This window comes from Lepus europaeus, chromosome 5 (assembly GCF_033115175.1).
Source record: "Lepus europaeus isolate LE1 chromosome 5, mLepTim1.pri, whole genome shotgun sequence".
Classification (NCBI taxonomy): domain Eukaryota; kingdom Metazoa; phylum Chordata; class Mammalia; order Lagomorpha; family Leporidae; genus Lepus; species Lepus europaeus.
In genome coordinates, this window is record NC_084831.1 from 95,063,952 (window position 1) to 95,080,379 (window position 16,428).

The 16,428-nt window shown below is 38.9% G+C and overlaps 1 protein-coding gene and 1 pseudogene across 2 annotated transcripts in view; one reads left to right on the forward strand and one right to left on the reverse strand.

The window, feature by feature from the left end:
- The first annotated feature begins 554 nt into the window (after window positions 1-554).
- On the forward strand, window positions 555-792 carry LOC133759992 (small ribosomal subunit protein eS27-like; annotated as a pseudogene).
- A 303-nt stretch (window positions 793-1,095) lies between these two features.
- Window positions 1,096-16,428, reverse strand: part of DPH5 (diphthamide biosynthesis 5) — a 39,844-nt gene continuing 24,511 nt past the window's right edge. For both annotated transcript variants that reach the window (XM_062191841.1, XM_062191840.1), the window contains exons 5-8: window positions 13,057-13,177; window positions 8,478-8,517; window positions 6,619-6,722; window positions 1,096-5,147 (exon numbers count right to left, since the gene is read on the reverse strand). In XM_062191841.1, coding sequence (XP_062047825.1) covers window positions 4,924-5,147; window positions 6,619-6,722; window positions 8,478-8,517; window positions 13,057-13,177 — 489 coding nt within the window. In that variant the 3' untranslated portion in view covers window positions 1,096-4,923. The remainder of the gene's footprint in view (window positions 5,148-6,618; window positions 6,723-8,477; window positions 8,518-13,056; window positions 13,178-16,428) is intronic.

The following is a 16,428-nucleotide window of genomic DNA, read 5'->3' on the forward strand; positions in this document are numbered from 1 at the left end:
TGGGACCAGCGCTATGGCACAGCAGGATAAGCAGCGACTTGGAATGCCAGCATTCCATATAAGAATTCCGATTCAGGTCCTGGCTGCTCCACTTCCAATCCAGCACCCTTCTTTTGCTTTTTTTCTTTTTTTATTTATTTGACAGGTAGAGTTATAGACAGTGAGAGAGACAGAGAAAGGTCTTCCTTCCATTGGTTCACTCCCCAAATGGCCGCTACAGCCAGCACTGCGCCGATCCGAAGACAGGAGCCAGGTGCTTCCTCCTGGTCTCCCATGTGGGTGCAGGGCCCAAGCACTTGGGCCATCCTCCACTGCACTCCCAGGCCACAGCAGAGAGCTGGCCTGGAAGAGGAGCAATCAGAACTAGAACCCGGCGCCCATATGGGATGCCGGCCCCGCAGGCGGAGGATTAACCAAGTGAGCCATGGCGCCGGCCCCCAGCTCCCTTCTAATTCATCTGTCCCTTCCTATATCTGTCATTCTGCCTTTCAAATAAATAAAACACATATTTTAAAAAACAGCCTTTCCGGCAGTGACAACCAGTCCGTGCGAACATGTCTCTCGCAAAGAATCTCCTTCATCCCTTTCCAGAAGAGAAACACAAGAAGCAGCACCTGGTGCAAAGCCCCAATTCCTGCTTCATGGATGTGAAATACCCAGGATATTACAAAATCACCATGGTTTTTAGCCTTGTACAAATGGTATTTTCATGTGTTGCCTGCTCCATTGTCTTCTGCCAGCCTTTAGGAGGAAAGTACAGATGGATCTTCCTTCAGAAGGAAGCAGCACTAAAAGCACAGTGGGAAAAAGTCCCAATAAACACATTTTCGATATCAAAAAATAAATAAATACATAAAAGAAGGCAAAGTGGGCCGGCGCCGCGGCTCACTTGGCTAATCCTCCGTCTGCAGCGCCGGCACCCTGGGTTCTAGTCCCGGTTGCTCCTCTTCCAGGCCAGCTCTCTGCTGTGGCCCGGGAAGGCAGTGGAGGATGGCCCAAGTGCTTGGGCCCTGCACCCGCATGGGAGACCAGGAGGAAGCACCTGGCTCCTGGCTTTGGATCGGCCCAAGCACACCAGGCCATGGCAGCCATTTTGGGGGTGAACCAACAGAAAAGGAAGACCTTTCTCTCTGTCTCTAACTCTGCCTGTAAAAAAAAAAAAAAGGCAAAGTTATTACATTTGTAGTTAAACTATTTGGAGCAAAAAGACTTTGCCCATGCAATCCTGTAGTGTGGCCAGCAGCTCTGGGAACCACAGAACTACAACTTTGATACAGGATGGTTTTTCTGTTTGGGAGAGTCATGGTTTCAAAGGGGTAGAGCAAAAACCCTGTTACTTTTTCTTTTCTTTGTCAGTCCTTCACATGGATCAGGATGTAAGCCCAATCATAAAGGTATAAAATGGAGAACAGAGTAACTGGAATCCCAGGTTTCTAGTCAAAGGACTGAAAGGCAGAACCTACGGAACTAGGAAGTAGTATAGAAATCATGGAGGGTAGGATCCTAGGATATCCTCAAAGTTGTTTATGAACCCCAAGGAGCACCCACAAATCACTAATGCCTGAAAGTGATTCTCCTTAGCACAGCAAACAACCTCAAGAGCCAAATTATCCAACAAAGGACCTCCTAAAATGCAGACTGAGTGGCACAAACCTGAGACTCATTCAAAGAGAACTGCAGTCTTTGAAAACTAAACTGATGTTGGAACCAGAGCCCACAGAAGGCAGACATATAATCATATTGTGAATATTGTGAATTTAGCCTAACGTTCTGCACTGAATTACCTACCACATGACCCAGAATTCCATAACATAAAATTCAAAATGTCAAAGCTACAATCCAAAATTACTTGATAGAATACCACAAAAATGTCTAACTTGCGGAAGAAAAACAGTGAACAGATGTCAAAGTAAAGATGACATCAATGTTGGAATTATCCAACAAAGATCTTACGGCTGCTATTACAGAAATGTTTGAACAGCAATAACAAATAATACAGCAACAAATGTTAAAATAGGAACTAGAATATATAAAAAGAACCTATTGTAAATCTTGGAATAGTTAGCAAAATTTGAAAAACATATAGAATGGACTCACTAGCAAAATGGAGAAAAAGGGGAATGAGTCAGTGAAGTTTAAACTACATCAACAGAAATTTTGCACCCTCAGTAACAGAAAAAATAGATTTGAAGGCACAATGATTAGAGCTCAAAAATGTGGGGAAAAAAGTCATACATTAATATTATCACAGTTCCAAAAGAGAATAAAGTATCCCATGCCTAAAAAATATGTGAGGAACAAGTGGGTGTTTGGCCTAGTGCCACACTGGAGTGCCCAAATTTGCTGACTCCTGACTCCAGCTTCCCACAAAAGCAGACTCTGGAAGGTAGCAGTGATGTCTCAAGTCATTTGGTACCTGCCACCCTTGTACAAGACCTGGATTGTATTACCCTCTCCTAGCCTACCCAGCTATATGCAACGCAAACCAGCAGATGAGAGTTCTGTCTCACTGACATTCAAGTAAGTAAAAATAAAACAAAGAAAAACTCCCCCCAAAAACAAACAAAAAAAACAATTCGAGAAAATAATAGCTGCAAACTTCCCAACGTTAATGACATAAACCCAGATTCTAAAAGTTGATTAAGCCCCAAATAGATGAAATCCAAAATATTCATACCACATCAAACCATTCCAATCAAAGTCTCAAGCTCTTTTGCAGATGACAAACTCATTGCAAAATTTATGAAAGGCACAGACACTAGAATAGCTCCAACAATTTTGAAAAAAGAATTAAGTTAGAGGCATCATCCTACCTGTTTTTAAGATATACCATAAAGTACCAGTACAAGTCCTGGCTGCTCCACTTCCAATCCAGCTCTCTGCCATGGCCTGGGAAAGCAGTAGAAGATGGCCCAAGTCCTTTGGCCCCTGCACCCACGTGGGAGACCCGGAAGAAGCTCACGGCACTTAGCTTTGGATTGGCTCAGCTCTGGCCTTTGCAGCCATTTGGGATAGAAAATCTCTTTCTCTATCTCTCTCTCCCCGCCTCTCTGTAACTCTGCCTTTCAAGTAAATAAATAAATCTTAAAAAAAATATATATATACATAAAGCTAAAATAATGAAGATAGATAGTGTGGGGAAGAAGGATACACAGACCAACAGAACTGCAAAGAGTGTCCAGAAAGTCAAAATCATCCCTAGCTAACTGATAATCCTATGTAGAAGAAAAATTGTTGTTTAGCAGCCAACAAATTTACTAAGCAAAGAGGTCTGATAAACTGATTAAGTCACAGAAATACATAGAGTTGGATTAACTGGCATTCATCAAAGCTATTTCTATTTTGAACTGACAAAAAGTATAAAACTCTGGTCAAGAGAAATAATAAGTATAGTATTACTGAAAATTAGTAAGGGTCTAGCTTTGTTATGCAGTGAGTCAAGATGCCCACATCCATACTGGAGTGCTGGGTCAAGTCCTGGCTACTCTGCTTCTGATCCAGCTTCCTGCTAATGATCCTGAGGAAGTATCAGAAGATGGCCCAGGTATTGGGCACCTGCCACCCATGCAGGAGATGAGGATACTTGGGAGTGAACCAGCAGATGGAAGATCTCTGTCTTTCCCACTCTCTCTGACACTCTGCCTTTCTTTCATTCTTTTTTTTTTTTTTTAAAGATTTGATTTATTTATTTGAGAGGTAGAGTTACAGACAGTGAGAGGCAGAGACAGAGAGAAAGGTCTTCCTTCCATTGGTTCATTCCACAGATGGCTGTAATGGCCGGGGCTGCACCAATCCGAAGGCAGGATCCAGGTGCTTCTTCCTGGTCTCCCATGTGGGTGCAGGGGCCCAATGACTTGGGCCATCTTCTACTGCTTTCCCAGGCCATAGCAGAGAGCAAAGAGGGGCAGCCGGGACTAGAACTGGTGCCCATATGGGATGCTAGCGCCGCAGGCAGAGGATTAACCAAGTGAGCCACGGTGCCGGCCCCGACACTCTGCCTTTCAAATAAATAAATAAATAAATAGAATTGGATTGCGACTATATACAATATATAATGGCATATTAACTGAATTACATGATATGATGAATCTTAGCTAATCCATTGTGGCCTTCAAACTTAAATTGTTTAAAATTTTATTTTATAATCAGCAAGTTTTCCATTTATCTGCTTGGGTATGAAAGATGCTATTTAATGCCAAAAAGCAACTGTACATGGCTGGCTAAACATTTATAATTAAACAATTACCTAACCTCCAAAATATAGCACAATATGAGCCACAAAATTAGGATGTCAGCTAACCAAGACAGCCAATTTAGAAGAATGTTATTTTGTGGCACGTGCTCAGCTAAGCTTTAAATATGTAGGACTGCTGGGTAGAGATTTAGTCTTACCCGCTCTGTTTACGGGTCATTATACCAGCTGCTGTCACACAACTTGTCCTAGTCAGGACAGCTGTCTTTTAAGAAAAAGGAAAATTATAAAAACAATATCTGATATGTTACCAGTACTTTATCTGCTTTTCTTGCTACTCCTGGCATTTCTTCACTTTAAAGCTGGGATTCAAGTGACTACATTCCAGTTACCTCTCAGTCATACTCTGTAACAACCATCTTGTATAAGTTGGTTTCATCAATTAAAACCATTTTTCAATGGTTCTGTCTATGGACGCCTACCGAAAAGTCCAGCTTGGTCTGCTCCATGAGTGTAGTCTGGAGAGTTGCCAAAAGAGCTGCAATGACAGACGATATTATAGGGAAAACCTCACTGGAGGAAACCAAACATGGTCGAGTCAACCTCTTTCTTTGTGGTCACTTGTTTTATATGTAGTACATAAGCCAAAAGACTTGTTTAATTTGTTATACAAATATGTATATATCCATAGATGACTAAAATTAATATCAGACAACAGGATATGTCTATATTCAGACTCCATCGATGCTTTGAGATTCTGAGCTATTTTCTGGAATGGAAAACAGACTTAGCATCTCCACCTCCAGCGGATGCAGGCTGCCTCCTGTGATGATCAGGGAATGCAATGGTTCTCCCAAGTCCACAGTACACATTTGCTGTAAAGTGCCTGCTGCAATTTTCTGGTCCTCTGCTCCAACCCTGGCTAAGCCAACACAAAGTGTCTCCTCAGTGATTGCTATGAAGGAAAAAAAAAAGATATTACCATTCAGTTCAGCAAATGCATCATCTTGTCCAACATTCAAATTGGCAATAGTATCACAAGCATATTTAAAGAACCCACAATTATCTTAAATTTCCTTAAGTACTCATTATGGACCAGTTATCCATTGAGTTTTCCAACACTTTTTTGAATCATTTGCACTACCCAATATATAATGAAGTATTTCCCAACTATGCCCTTTCAGAATTCCAGAGGCATATATGAGTTCAAATTGTTAGGACTGATAAAAAGCTGCATCCATATTCTTTACAACTGCATAACATTTGTTTTTAAACAGATTGAAGAAACTGTGTTGTTTTTTTATTTCTGTCTTTAAGAAACTAACTTGAGATATGTTCATATTCACCAAGATACTCTGGAAAAACCATGGGATTACGAGGTAAATACACAGCTTCAGTTTCTGCTTGGCCACCTAATTAGCTATTCAACAAACTTCAATTTCTCTCATTTTTTAGAGCTCAGTATTCTTTCTCTTAAATGGTGGTTGTAAGGGCTAAGACACTGGATATGAGAGTGTTAAACCACAGAGCACCTAATAGGTAATGAATAGTAAGATACTTCTAGTGCTTTTAAGTTCAAAATAACCAAGTTTAGTTATACTAAGAATGATACTTTAGTACTATTCAGTTTGGAAGTATAAATGAAAGGCTGGCCCTTTAATGGTTTTATTATGTAGTTGGGAAAGTAGTCCTGCTTGAACAATAATCAAACTGGGGCAAATGGTTCAGACAAAGACAAGCAGGTGGGCAAAATCTCTGTACAAAGTTATGGATGTACAGTATCCTTGCAGCCAATTTGCTTTATGAATGTAAAAAGGCCTACTAATATAAAGAAAACACACAATGGTCACTCAAGAATCTCTTAACACATTTTTTCTCTCACAGGACAGGCAGTCAGCACCTGATAACATAATAGCAGATTCATTTAGGAATCTCTCAAGACTTACTGCCAATAAACATTTTATCATGTACCATATACTCTGTCTATATATTAGAAATATAAATTTTGTTTTTACTCTAAAGAAAACTATTCCTATCTCAATGTTGAGAATGAGAAACAGTAGAATAAACATATTTTTGCAGGACAGGTATCATCATTAATTAGAGCTTAAATTTGATTTTGTATTTTACCAAAATATTTATATATTAACATATGTACATCAAATCTGATTCATATTTAATTTGTGAAAAAGCCTCACTTTCTGGAATGGTGTTAATTTTACTATAAAGAATTCTAATACTTTTCTTTTGGTACAAGTTAAAGCCTGTGAGATTTAAGTTAAAGTCAGAGGAAAATAAGACAAGAAACAGTACATTGCAAAAACACTGAGTCTTGCTCCAGAGGTGTATATCATGTGTGTCAGATATTAAATCACATCAACTTCTAAATGCAGCAGTGGAGGAATAACATGAGAACTCTCGAATACCTGGTTCTTCCCCTCGTATTCTTTGATTTTGCACAATTTCCAAAAGCTGCTGGGCTGCCTGGTTGACACTCATATACCGAGGAGGTTCATAGATCTTCCTTCCCCTGTAATGATAATACTAGATGCAATCTGTCCTAGCCATGAAATTACATAATACATTATTAAAGCAATTACTCCCCCAGGTATGCTGAAGCACCACAGTCTATATTCTGTTTGAAGTTTCCTCATATGCCTACTTTAAATATACACTAAAGCATGGGTACAGTGATGGTTTTGTTTAAATTTCCTAAGCTTTTTAATCATGCTACTTCACATGTCCTCTGATGTTACTGATATAATGGCAAATATAAAATTCTAACAAATACAGATGTCTAAAGTCAAAGTTATCTTTATTCAAAGTGATGCCTTAGGCAAAAATAATTCTAAATAAATGGCAACTTCATCTATACTCTTACTAAATGAGATTCTTTAGTGTTCTCTTTATAACCAAGTTTAGCCTATTTTTACTCTTTTCACTTCTTGCTCTAAGAAAACTAAACTAAAGCAGTAAAACTCTAAAATCTCCCTGAATGGTTACTTCTGTATGCCTCAAAAGTCTAGCAGCTTTGCTCAGTAAGCATAATAATAAAAACAGCTCCTGTAGCTTATAAAACAATTCATCTAGATTATTTTACTGACTGTCAAAACAATTCTCAGTCTGTGCTATCCAAAATAATATAATACAAATCACAGAAATAACAGTTAAAATTTTTTAAACTTAAAATTTTCTAGTGGCCACATTAGCAAAAGTAAAAAATGGCACATTTGATGTTAATGACACATTATCAATATAAACAAAATATATTTAAGTCTGATAAAGCACTTATAGCACATTTAATTAACTTACTTATCCAAAGACATATTTATTTATTTGAAAGACAGATTTACACAGAGAGAGAGAGAGAGAGAGAGAGAAAGACAGATCTTCCATCTGCTGTTTCACTCCCCAAACAGCTGCAATGGCCAGAGGTGGGCCAATCCAAAGGCGGGAGCCAGGAGATTCTTCTGGGTCTCTCCTATGTACTTGGGGACCCAAGAACTTGGGCCATCCTTCTTTGCTTTCCCATGTGTGTTAGCTGGGAGCTGGAATGGAAGTGGAGCAGCCTGGAATTGAACTGGTGCCCATATGGGATGCTGGTGTCACAAATGGCAGCCCGACCCACTACACCACAACACAAGCCCACACACATCTTAATTTAGATGTTAAAATTTTTTTTGGAATTACTTGGTATATATTTAAATTTCTTAAAATTTATGGCATAAAAATAGATTTACCAACTGAAATTAATCCAAACAAAGTTTTTCCAATAACTAAATGGAGTATCAGTCTTAAACTAATTAAAATTAAATAAAAATTCAACTCCTCAGTCACATTAGCTACATTTCAAGTGCTCATTAGCCACATGTGGAGAGTGGCTATTATATTAGCTACTGCCACCATAAGCAAAAATGATTAGTACTACCATTAATATATGAGGAAAATAAGGTTCAGAAATAGAAGTGACTTGCCCATGAACAAACAACTAGAGGCAGACTCAGGATCATATTCATCTTCTGCTACAGTGTACTAATTCATTCCAAAAATATTTACTGATTGCCTACCAGATACCCACCACTATTCTCAGCACTGAGTCTATGAAATCTACTGTTATTTCCACTCTATCACGCTAGGTATCACTTCATAATAATAAAAGTATTTAATGTTTAACTTTTAATGAAAGCTGATTTTCAACCTCTGTAACTCAGGTCATTCAAGCAGAATGTATTGAATTACTTAAGGAATTAAAGTAGATGGAAGCATTCTCAGAATGAGAACTTACTTGATTAGATTTTCCAAAGACTGCTCCTTTACTTTGATGTCTGCAAGGAAGTGAAAATTTGTTCTTTTAGTTTAATTAAGAACTTTATTATACAAAATTCTACGTATAAGAGTTATCTAAAATTGGGGGCAACTTTCTTCCTATGTCTCCCAATGCTCTCTTTCTTCACATTGTGTCTTGCCACTTTCTTAAGGAAATACAGAGAAGAGTGGAGACTTGCGGCTGTGTAAAGGTTACTGGTTAGAAAATAAACGTGAGCTTGGCCCTGCCACCACCCTGCAGGGATCTAATTTCCTGTTGGGAAAGAAGACAAAGGAAAGAATTAAGTATTGGCACATATACTACCTAACAGCTAATCATAATCTTTGTTTTCAGTTCTACTAGCTGGAAACTGCAAAGACCCAACTGAAAAGTCTTGTTACATTCCTGTTCTTACCAATTTTTCAGGCACCAAAATGAAAGCTTCAATGGATGTAGCACAAATAGAAAAAAGCCTATTACCATATTTTTGAAAAGAAACTTGCTTTCTTATAAATGGGGAAACATTTCATAGCTTGAGCAGGGCTTCAGAGCACCAACTGTGTGTCGGACACTGTGCCAGGCACTTCAGTAATAATAAAGGGACCTGACCATACATCATCTCGTAGGTCATCAAGCCTGACAGACCAAGCCTCATGAAATACCCGATTCCTCATACTTTTAAATCACTGATGGTCAGAGGAACTACTTGGTAAAAGGTAAAAAGCAGTATCTCTCTACATCCTCACAGGAACTCCATACACAACAGCAACAGCAACAGCAACAGCAACAGCTGCTTCCTGTTTTACATGCCAAAAACAAATGGTTCAGCCAAAGTTTGTTTTTGCAAAAATAAATATAGTGCAACTGAGAACTGAAGAGTATCTGATAGACTTCTGTAACTTTCCTAAGTGTTTATAAAACATTTTTCTTTTAAAGTATACTAAAAAGATTGCTTAGAACACATAGCAGAGATTAATCTCATATATATATATTTTTAAATGTTTTTGGAATGAGCACCAAAAGTACTTTTCAAGTTTGAAATACCAGTATTTTATACTTCTACTTGTCTGGTACTTATGTGAAAAAATGAATATTTGTTACTGTAAATCTGGCCTTCAATATAATTTACATTTAATGGTGTAAGGATTTACATTTCTTTTTAAATGATGTTTATGAGATTGTAAAACATTCAACACATTTATTACTCATTCACCTTGGGTTTCTAAATGTTCATTGTTATTAGAAATATCTATACAACTAATGCTTTTATTAACCTCAGATTACATCAGATAATTGCTCTTGTCTTTCTAAGTAAATTTTATATTTTTTGTGGTCCTCTACCGTGGTGTATTCTCAGTAATCAATACAAGGTTTGGAATGTAACAAGCATACTAATTTAAGAGAATCTAAACACATACTAATTTAAGTGAAGAGAATGCAATATGATTAAATGATGAGATCCATGGTTTGAGGATTTGGAATCATGACATCCTACATTTCACACCCTGTTCCTGCTTTTGTTTAAGGAGCAAGGAAGATACATTGTTTAACCTTGTTTGTCTTTTCCCAGGAAAGCTAAGAAAAGAGACAGCTCTTAGAAAGAAAACTCAAGAGCCAAAGTTCTGGTTTGCCCTTCCTGTCTCTCTATACAACAGAACTTAATTGTTCTTTAAACTTTCATGTGCATTAATACATTGGTTCCAAATTAGATTACAAAACTCTGAGGAAAGGATCCATGTCTAAAATTCAGTATTCCAAAAGAATCTAACTCCATGTTGAGTATAGATTAAGCACTCAATAAATACTTAAAAATAATTTTTTTTACCTGTGTTCCTAAAGTTTTCCAAAAAATAAATGGGGATTGCTTTCCTTCCTTCCATTGTTAATGGATGTATGGAAAGGTTATCAGGTAGCCTGCCTCTTAGAGTCTTCCTCTATTTTTAAACTCTCAATCTTGTTGTAAAACACACATACACTCTAGTATCTGAGCTCCAATAATTCACCATATTTCATCCCTCAGTTACACATACTTGTGTAATAGCTTCACCGACCATTCTGTGTTGACCTTCTATTTCTGGGCTTCAATAGACATACGCCTCGGCTAACAAGATGAGTATATCTGATGGTACAGTCCATACCAATTAATGAAGTGCTTTCAGGTGTTCTGGTTAGTAAGAACTAAAAAAAGTTAAGACCCTTCTCTTTTCACATGGAAAATCCAAGGACAAAACTGTAAAGCTAATTAATTATTATTAATGAAACACTAATACACTGGCAAAAAAATAAAACAGGAAAATATATTGTACCAGCTAATGATATGTGCAATATAAATAGGCATAACCCAAAAAAGAATATGTTAGAGAAGCATTTATGGCCTGATCTAGGTCTAGGATTTATAGGATAAATGGAATGTACTTTGGCTAGAATTAAATGAACCAGCAAGAGTTAAAGATTTCTGGGGTAATAACCAAGTCTGACAAAAAACTTCCAACCAATTAATGTCCATAAATATTTATTGAACAGCTACACTGTGCCAAATTTCTAGACATTAGGAAGACAGCAATAAACAAGACAAAGTTCTAGCTCTTAGGAAGTACGGAAGAAATAAATCAAGTTGGTAAGATAATTCAGATGGGTTATATGACTATGAAGGAAAATAATGTAATGGGAAACAGCGTTACTGGGGGGTGCAGGGCGCAGTACATGAGATTAGATAAAATTTCACTCTAGATCAGGACATGGCAAATTCTTCAAAAGCAAAAATCTAGATTGAGGGACATAAGGCCTCTGTCACAAGCACTCATTGCTATCATTGTAGCTCCAAAGTAGCCACAGATTAAAATATATAAATGAATGTGTGTGGGTATGTTCCAGTAAAACCACCTTTACAAAACAAGCAGAAAGCCAGAATGGATTTATGGGCACTGAATATTAATTTCCAATTTCTATGGAGCGAGGAGGCTTTTTTCTGCCAAGGGCCAATTGGCTATGTATAACATCATTTGTGGACCACACAAAGTTATTAATTTAAAAATCAGCCTGTTATAGATTTACAGAATTCCAAGTCCCACTTGCAGTTGCCTTGGGAGGGCCAGACCAAGTGATTCTGCAGACCTTATATGGACTGCAGACCAGATGTTCAGCACTCCTACAAATGCCAACCATTGGTAAAAGTGAGTTATGAACTTCTTTTATTAAGACATACTGATTGTCTTACAAAATTAATGTACAAAATTATATACTATTGAATAGTAGAGAACTGGCTATATTATGCAAATAACTTGAAAGTTTTTGTTGAATATCTGTATTATCACAGAGGTCAAAATCATGGGTTCATCCTTTGCTCTTTCTCTAGGGGTAGGCATTCTGCTCAGTGACTTCACATTGTGTATCATCAAATTAGTACAATTTGAAACATGAGCTCAGGACTGATGTCAGTATGTGAGTTTTTGTTACCAGTAATGATGCAGTAATCACATCAGTGAGTACAAGTATTTATGAACTTTTCAGTAATCTGACATATAAAAGTTGAAAATTACAGAACAATTTTTTTTTAACAACAAACAAAAAAAGGTATCCTGGACTTTCATCACAAATTTTAGAGGCCTGGCTCTAAAAAGCTCTGGGAGGAGGAGGAGATTATTCCCGTTTAATAAATGTGAAGGCAACGATAATGGCATGTTTATAATATTCTCCAGATAATTAGTATGAGTACCGGGATTATGTCTTCAGATACCAACTGTAAATAATATATCAAAGTCATCAAAAATGTTAGTTAGCTATACTCTGTTCATCAGAAATTGAAGCTTTGAAACCAGTATTTCTTTTTACAATATATGCTAATAGAATAGGTGCCTACTAACGAACGTGAACCAGTTCAATTTCAGAGACTGCTTGAAAGCAAAGTCCATTCTTGTCTAAAGCTCAGTATCATTAGCCTTGCCCACAACAACAGCAATCTCAGTTGTTTCCACACAACACAAGAAAAAGGATGTGGGCAGGATAGTGCAGTGTAAAGAGCTGGAAACAGCAGACTTTGTAGATTCTACCAGTTTGCCACCAATAATTAGCTGGAGGACTTTAGGGAAATGATTCAGTATTCTGGCCCTCAACTTCATCTGTAAAACAGGTCTCAGTAAGAAAATTTTGAGGTTTTCTAGATCAATCATTTTGTGATTCTTATAGCATTAATACTGTAGTATGCAAAGAACAACCCTAGAAAATGTGGCATGGTGCTTGGGAAGACACATGCTCAATACAAGTCTGTTGAATTGGAATACACTAAAAAAAAAAAAAAAAAAGGAACCTGATGGACAAATGTCAAGTAGGAAAGTTGGAGAGGATCTATCAGGTCATATAAGGGAGAGTAACATGAAATGTGCATGCAGGAGTAGCCATGTAGTATTGTAGAAGATGCCTGTCTCCCTGGGAGTGTGGCAAACAGTGTAGCATGCGCATTACTTCTAGTTAGTTACAGTTTTCAATTTAACACAAAATCAAAATATGAACCATATGACAACTTCACATTGCAACTCTAAGGAAACTCCAAAACCCTTACCTAGTAAGCATAATGTGTGCATGCCATTTTGTCTGTTCTTCTTCACTTTGTCAAAGAAGCTTTCGGGTCTCCAGGTGTCTGTCCAAAAAACAATAGACACCGTCTCTCCAAAATTATACAACTAAAAAGAAAAAAAATTAATTAGTGATGGAACAATTCACTAACTACTAGTTCATAAACAAGAAGAGAATTTAATCCCTTTATAACCAAATAAAAAATGAGAACCAGACTGGAGATGGCTCAGGAGTCTAATCTGTCAGAAAGAAAAGGGAATAAACATTGGTTCAAAGAGCTGGTGTCCTTCTGAGGCACCTTTCCTCAGGAAGCTTCTAGTATGCTTTATGCCTTCAGGATAGGAACATGTGCAGCCAATTCATAATTCAGCTATGTAGCAACTAAAAACATCGAAATACCCAGAACCCATAAGGGAAAAAAATACCTCAGACATCAAAGCAGTAAGAGCAGTTTTCACAAGGCTAACATTATTATTCACTTTTTATAGACTGCCAAGATCAATTGATTACCCAAGGTCACACAGCTAATTGTTAATAATAAAAAAAAAAAAAGAGATACTTGAACCTAAGTCTGAGGGAATGCCCCTTTCTACCCTCTCATTTCAATAAAATTCACCATTGTATACTCACTCCAGTCATTGCTCAAAACCTACACTCTCTTTACCTACCCAAGACTCTATTTGTTCCCTCACTACAACCTTCATTGATGAAGGCCTTTCCCCTAACATCTTCCTTCTCCCTCCAATGGTTTACCCCACTTCTCCGTGACTACAACTGTGAAGACAGCTCTCTGATCCAGGCTGGCTGCACCAGTCTGATTGAGTCTGATTACAAATCATTTAAAAAAAATTATTGATTGATTTGAAATGTAGAGTTAGAGGAAGAGAGAGAGAGACAGATAGAGATCTTCCATTTGCTGGTCCACCTCCTAGAGAGCCACAGGGGTCAGGGGCCAGGCTGATGCCAGGAGCCAGGAGTTTCTTCCAGATCTCCAATGTGGGTGGCAGGGGCCCAAATACTTGAATCATCTTCTGCTGCTTTTCCCAGGCCATTAGCAGGGACCTGGATCAGAAGCGGAGCAGCCAGCACACACACTGGCACCCATATGGGATGCTGGCGTTGCAGGTGGCAGTTTACCCATTATGCCACAACGTCAGCCCCTGAATCCAAATTTTATCCTGAGGAAATTTAGTTTTGAATACTGACCCTGCAACTTGTTAGCTGCGAGACATTAGTCTAAACCTAGAAGGATATCTTTAAAAGTTCATAGGAAAAATGGAATTTTAAAATGCTTATTTTGGTGCTCCTCCCCAAAAACATTAAATGCATGCATACAAGGGTCTTCAAAAAGTTCATGGGGCTGGCGCTGTGGCATAGCAGGTAAAGCCACCACTGCCTGCAGTGCTGGGGTTCCACATAAGCTCCAGTTCAAGTCCTGGTTGCTCCACTTCCTGTCCAGCTCTCTGCTGTGGCCTGGGAACGAAGTAAAAGATGGTCCAAGTCCTTGGGTCCCTGTACCCATGTGGGAGACCTGGAGGAGGCTCCTGGCTTTGGATCAGCCCAGACCTGGCTGTTGGGGAGTAAAGCCATTTGGGGAGAAGACCTCTCTCTCTTTCTCCCTCTCTGTAGCTCTGCCTTTCAAATAAATAATTTAATCTTAAAAAAAAAAAAAAAAAAAAGGTCATGGGGCAGGCATTTAGCGTAGCACTTAAAGACACTCGCATCTCCACATCAGAGTACTTGGGTTTTGCTATCCAGCTCTGACACCTGGCTCCAGGGGCTCCTGACTCCAGCTTCCTGCTATTGCAAACCCTGGAGGCAGCATATGATAAGTAGTTGGGTCCTTCCCACAGACATGGGAGACCAGGACTGAATTCCTTGCTCCTGGCTTGGCCTAGTCCTAGTTGTTAAGGGAATTTAGGGAGTAAACCAGCAGATGGGTACTCTCTCTCTCTCAAATAACTATTTTAAAAAGTTCATGAAAATGTAAGCCGGCGCCATGGCTCAATAGGCTAATCCTCCACCTTGCGGCGCCGGCACACCGGGTTCTAGTCCCGGTCGGGGCGCCGGATTCTGTCCCGGTTGCCCCTCTTCCAGGCCAACTCTCTGCTATGGCCCGGGAAGGCAGTGGAGGATGGCCCAAGTCCTTGGGTCCTGCACCAGCATGGGAGATCAGGGGAAGCACCTGGCTCCTGGCTTCGGATCAGCACAATGCGCCGGCCGTGGCGGACATTGGAGGGTGAACCAACGGCAAAAAGGAAGACCTGTCTCTCTCTCTCTCTCTCTCTCTCTCTCTCTCTCTCTCACTATTCACTCTGCCTGTAAAAAAAAAAAAAAGAAAAAGAAAAGAAAATGTGCATTATAAATTAATTATGCATTAATTTCAAAAATTTTTGCATAACAAAAACCATTTTAAAGTCCATTTTCCATGAACTTTTTGAAGTACTCTCAGATATCTTAAAGTAGTAATAATGATAAAATAAAATGAAATAGTATTCATTCCATCCCTAGCATTGTGAGTATCAGCATGGAAAAGTTACTCAAATGGTGAAGCAATATGCTAATACTAATTCTTAGCTAGGCACTGTGTAAAGGATATTTATTTCAGACTTAATGCATGATAAAATACAATACTAAAGTTTTATATAAAGATTTAATATTTAAATTTAAACAGTGCTTGAGAGAAGTTATCGAAGAACTATAAGCATTAGGCACAGAAAATCACATCTAGCCTTCTGCCACAAATTGTGACTTCATGTAGCTTTCTTTTTATTTTATTTATTTTTTATTTTTATTTTTATTTTTTTTAGACAGGCAGAGTGGACAGTGAGAGAGAGAGAGACAGAGAGAAAGGTCTTCCTTTGCCGTTGGTTCACCCTCTAATGGCCGCCGCGGCCGGCGCATCACGCTGATCCGAAGGCAGGAACCAGGTGCTCTCCTGGTCTCCCATGCGGGTGCAGGGTCCAAGGACTTGGGCCATCCTCCACTGCACTCCCGGACCATAGCAGAGAGCTGGCCTGGAAGAGGGACAACCGGGACAGAATCCGGCGCCCCAACCGGGACTAGAACCTGGTGTGCCGGTGCCACCAGGCAGAGGATTAGCCTGTTGAGCCACGGCACCGGCCTTCATGTAGCTTTCTAAACCTTATGTTCTTCATTTGAAAATAAGAAACTGGTCTGGAGCAGAGATTGGTCATTCTCTGTTTCCAATAGCTGAAGGCTCTCAGGTCACAGGCTGTTGCAAGAAATGAAGGACAGATGGGAGGGAAACTTAGAAGGTGGGATACTAAGGATCTTTTGTCCCTTATCCCCTAGAAAAGCTCAACATTCCTTGTTCAACCCATAGGAGCACCAGTTC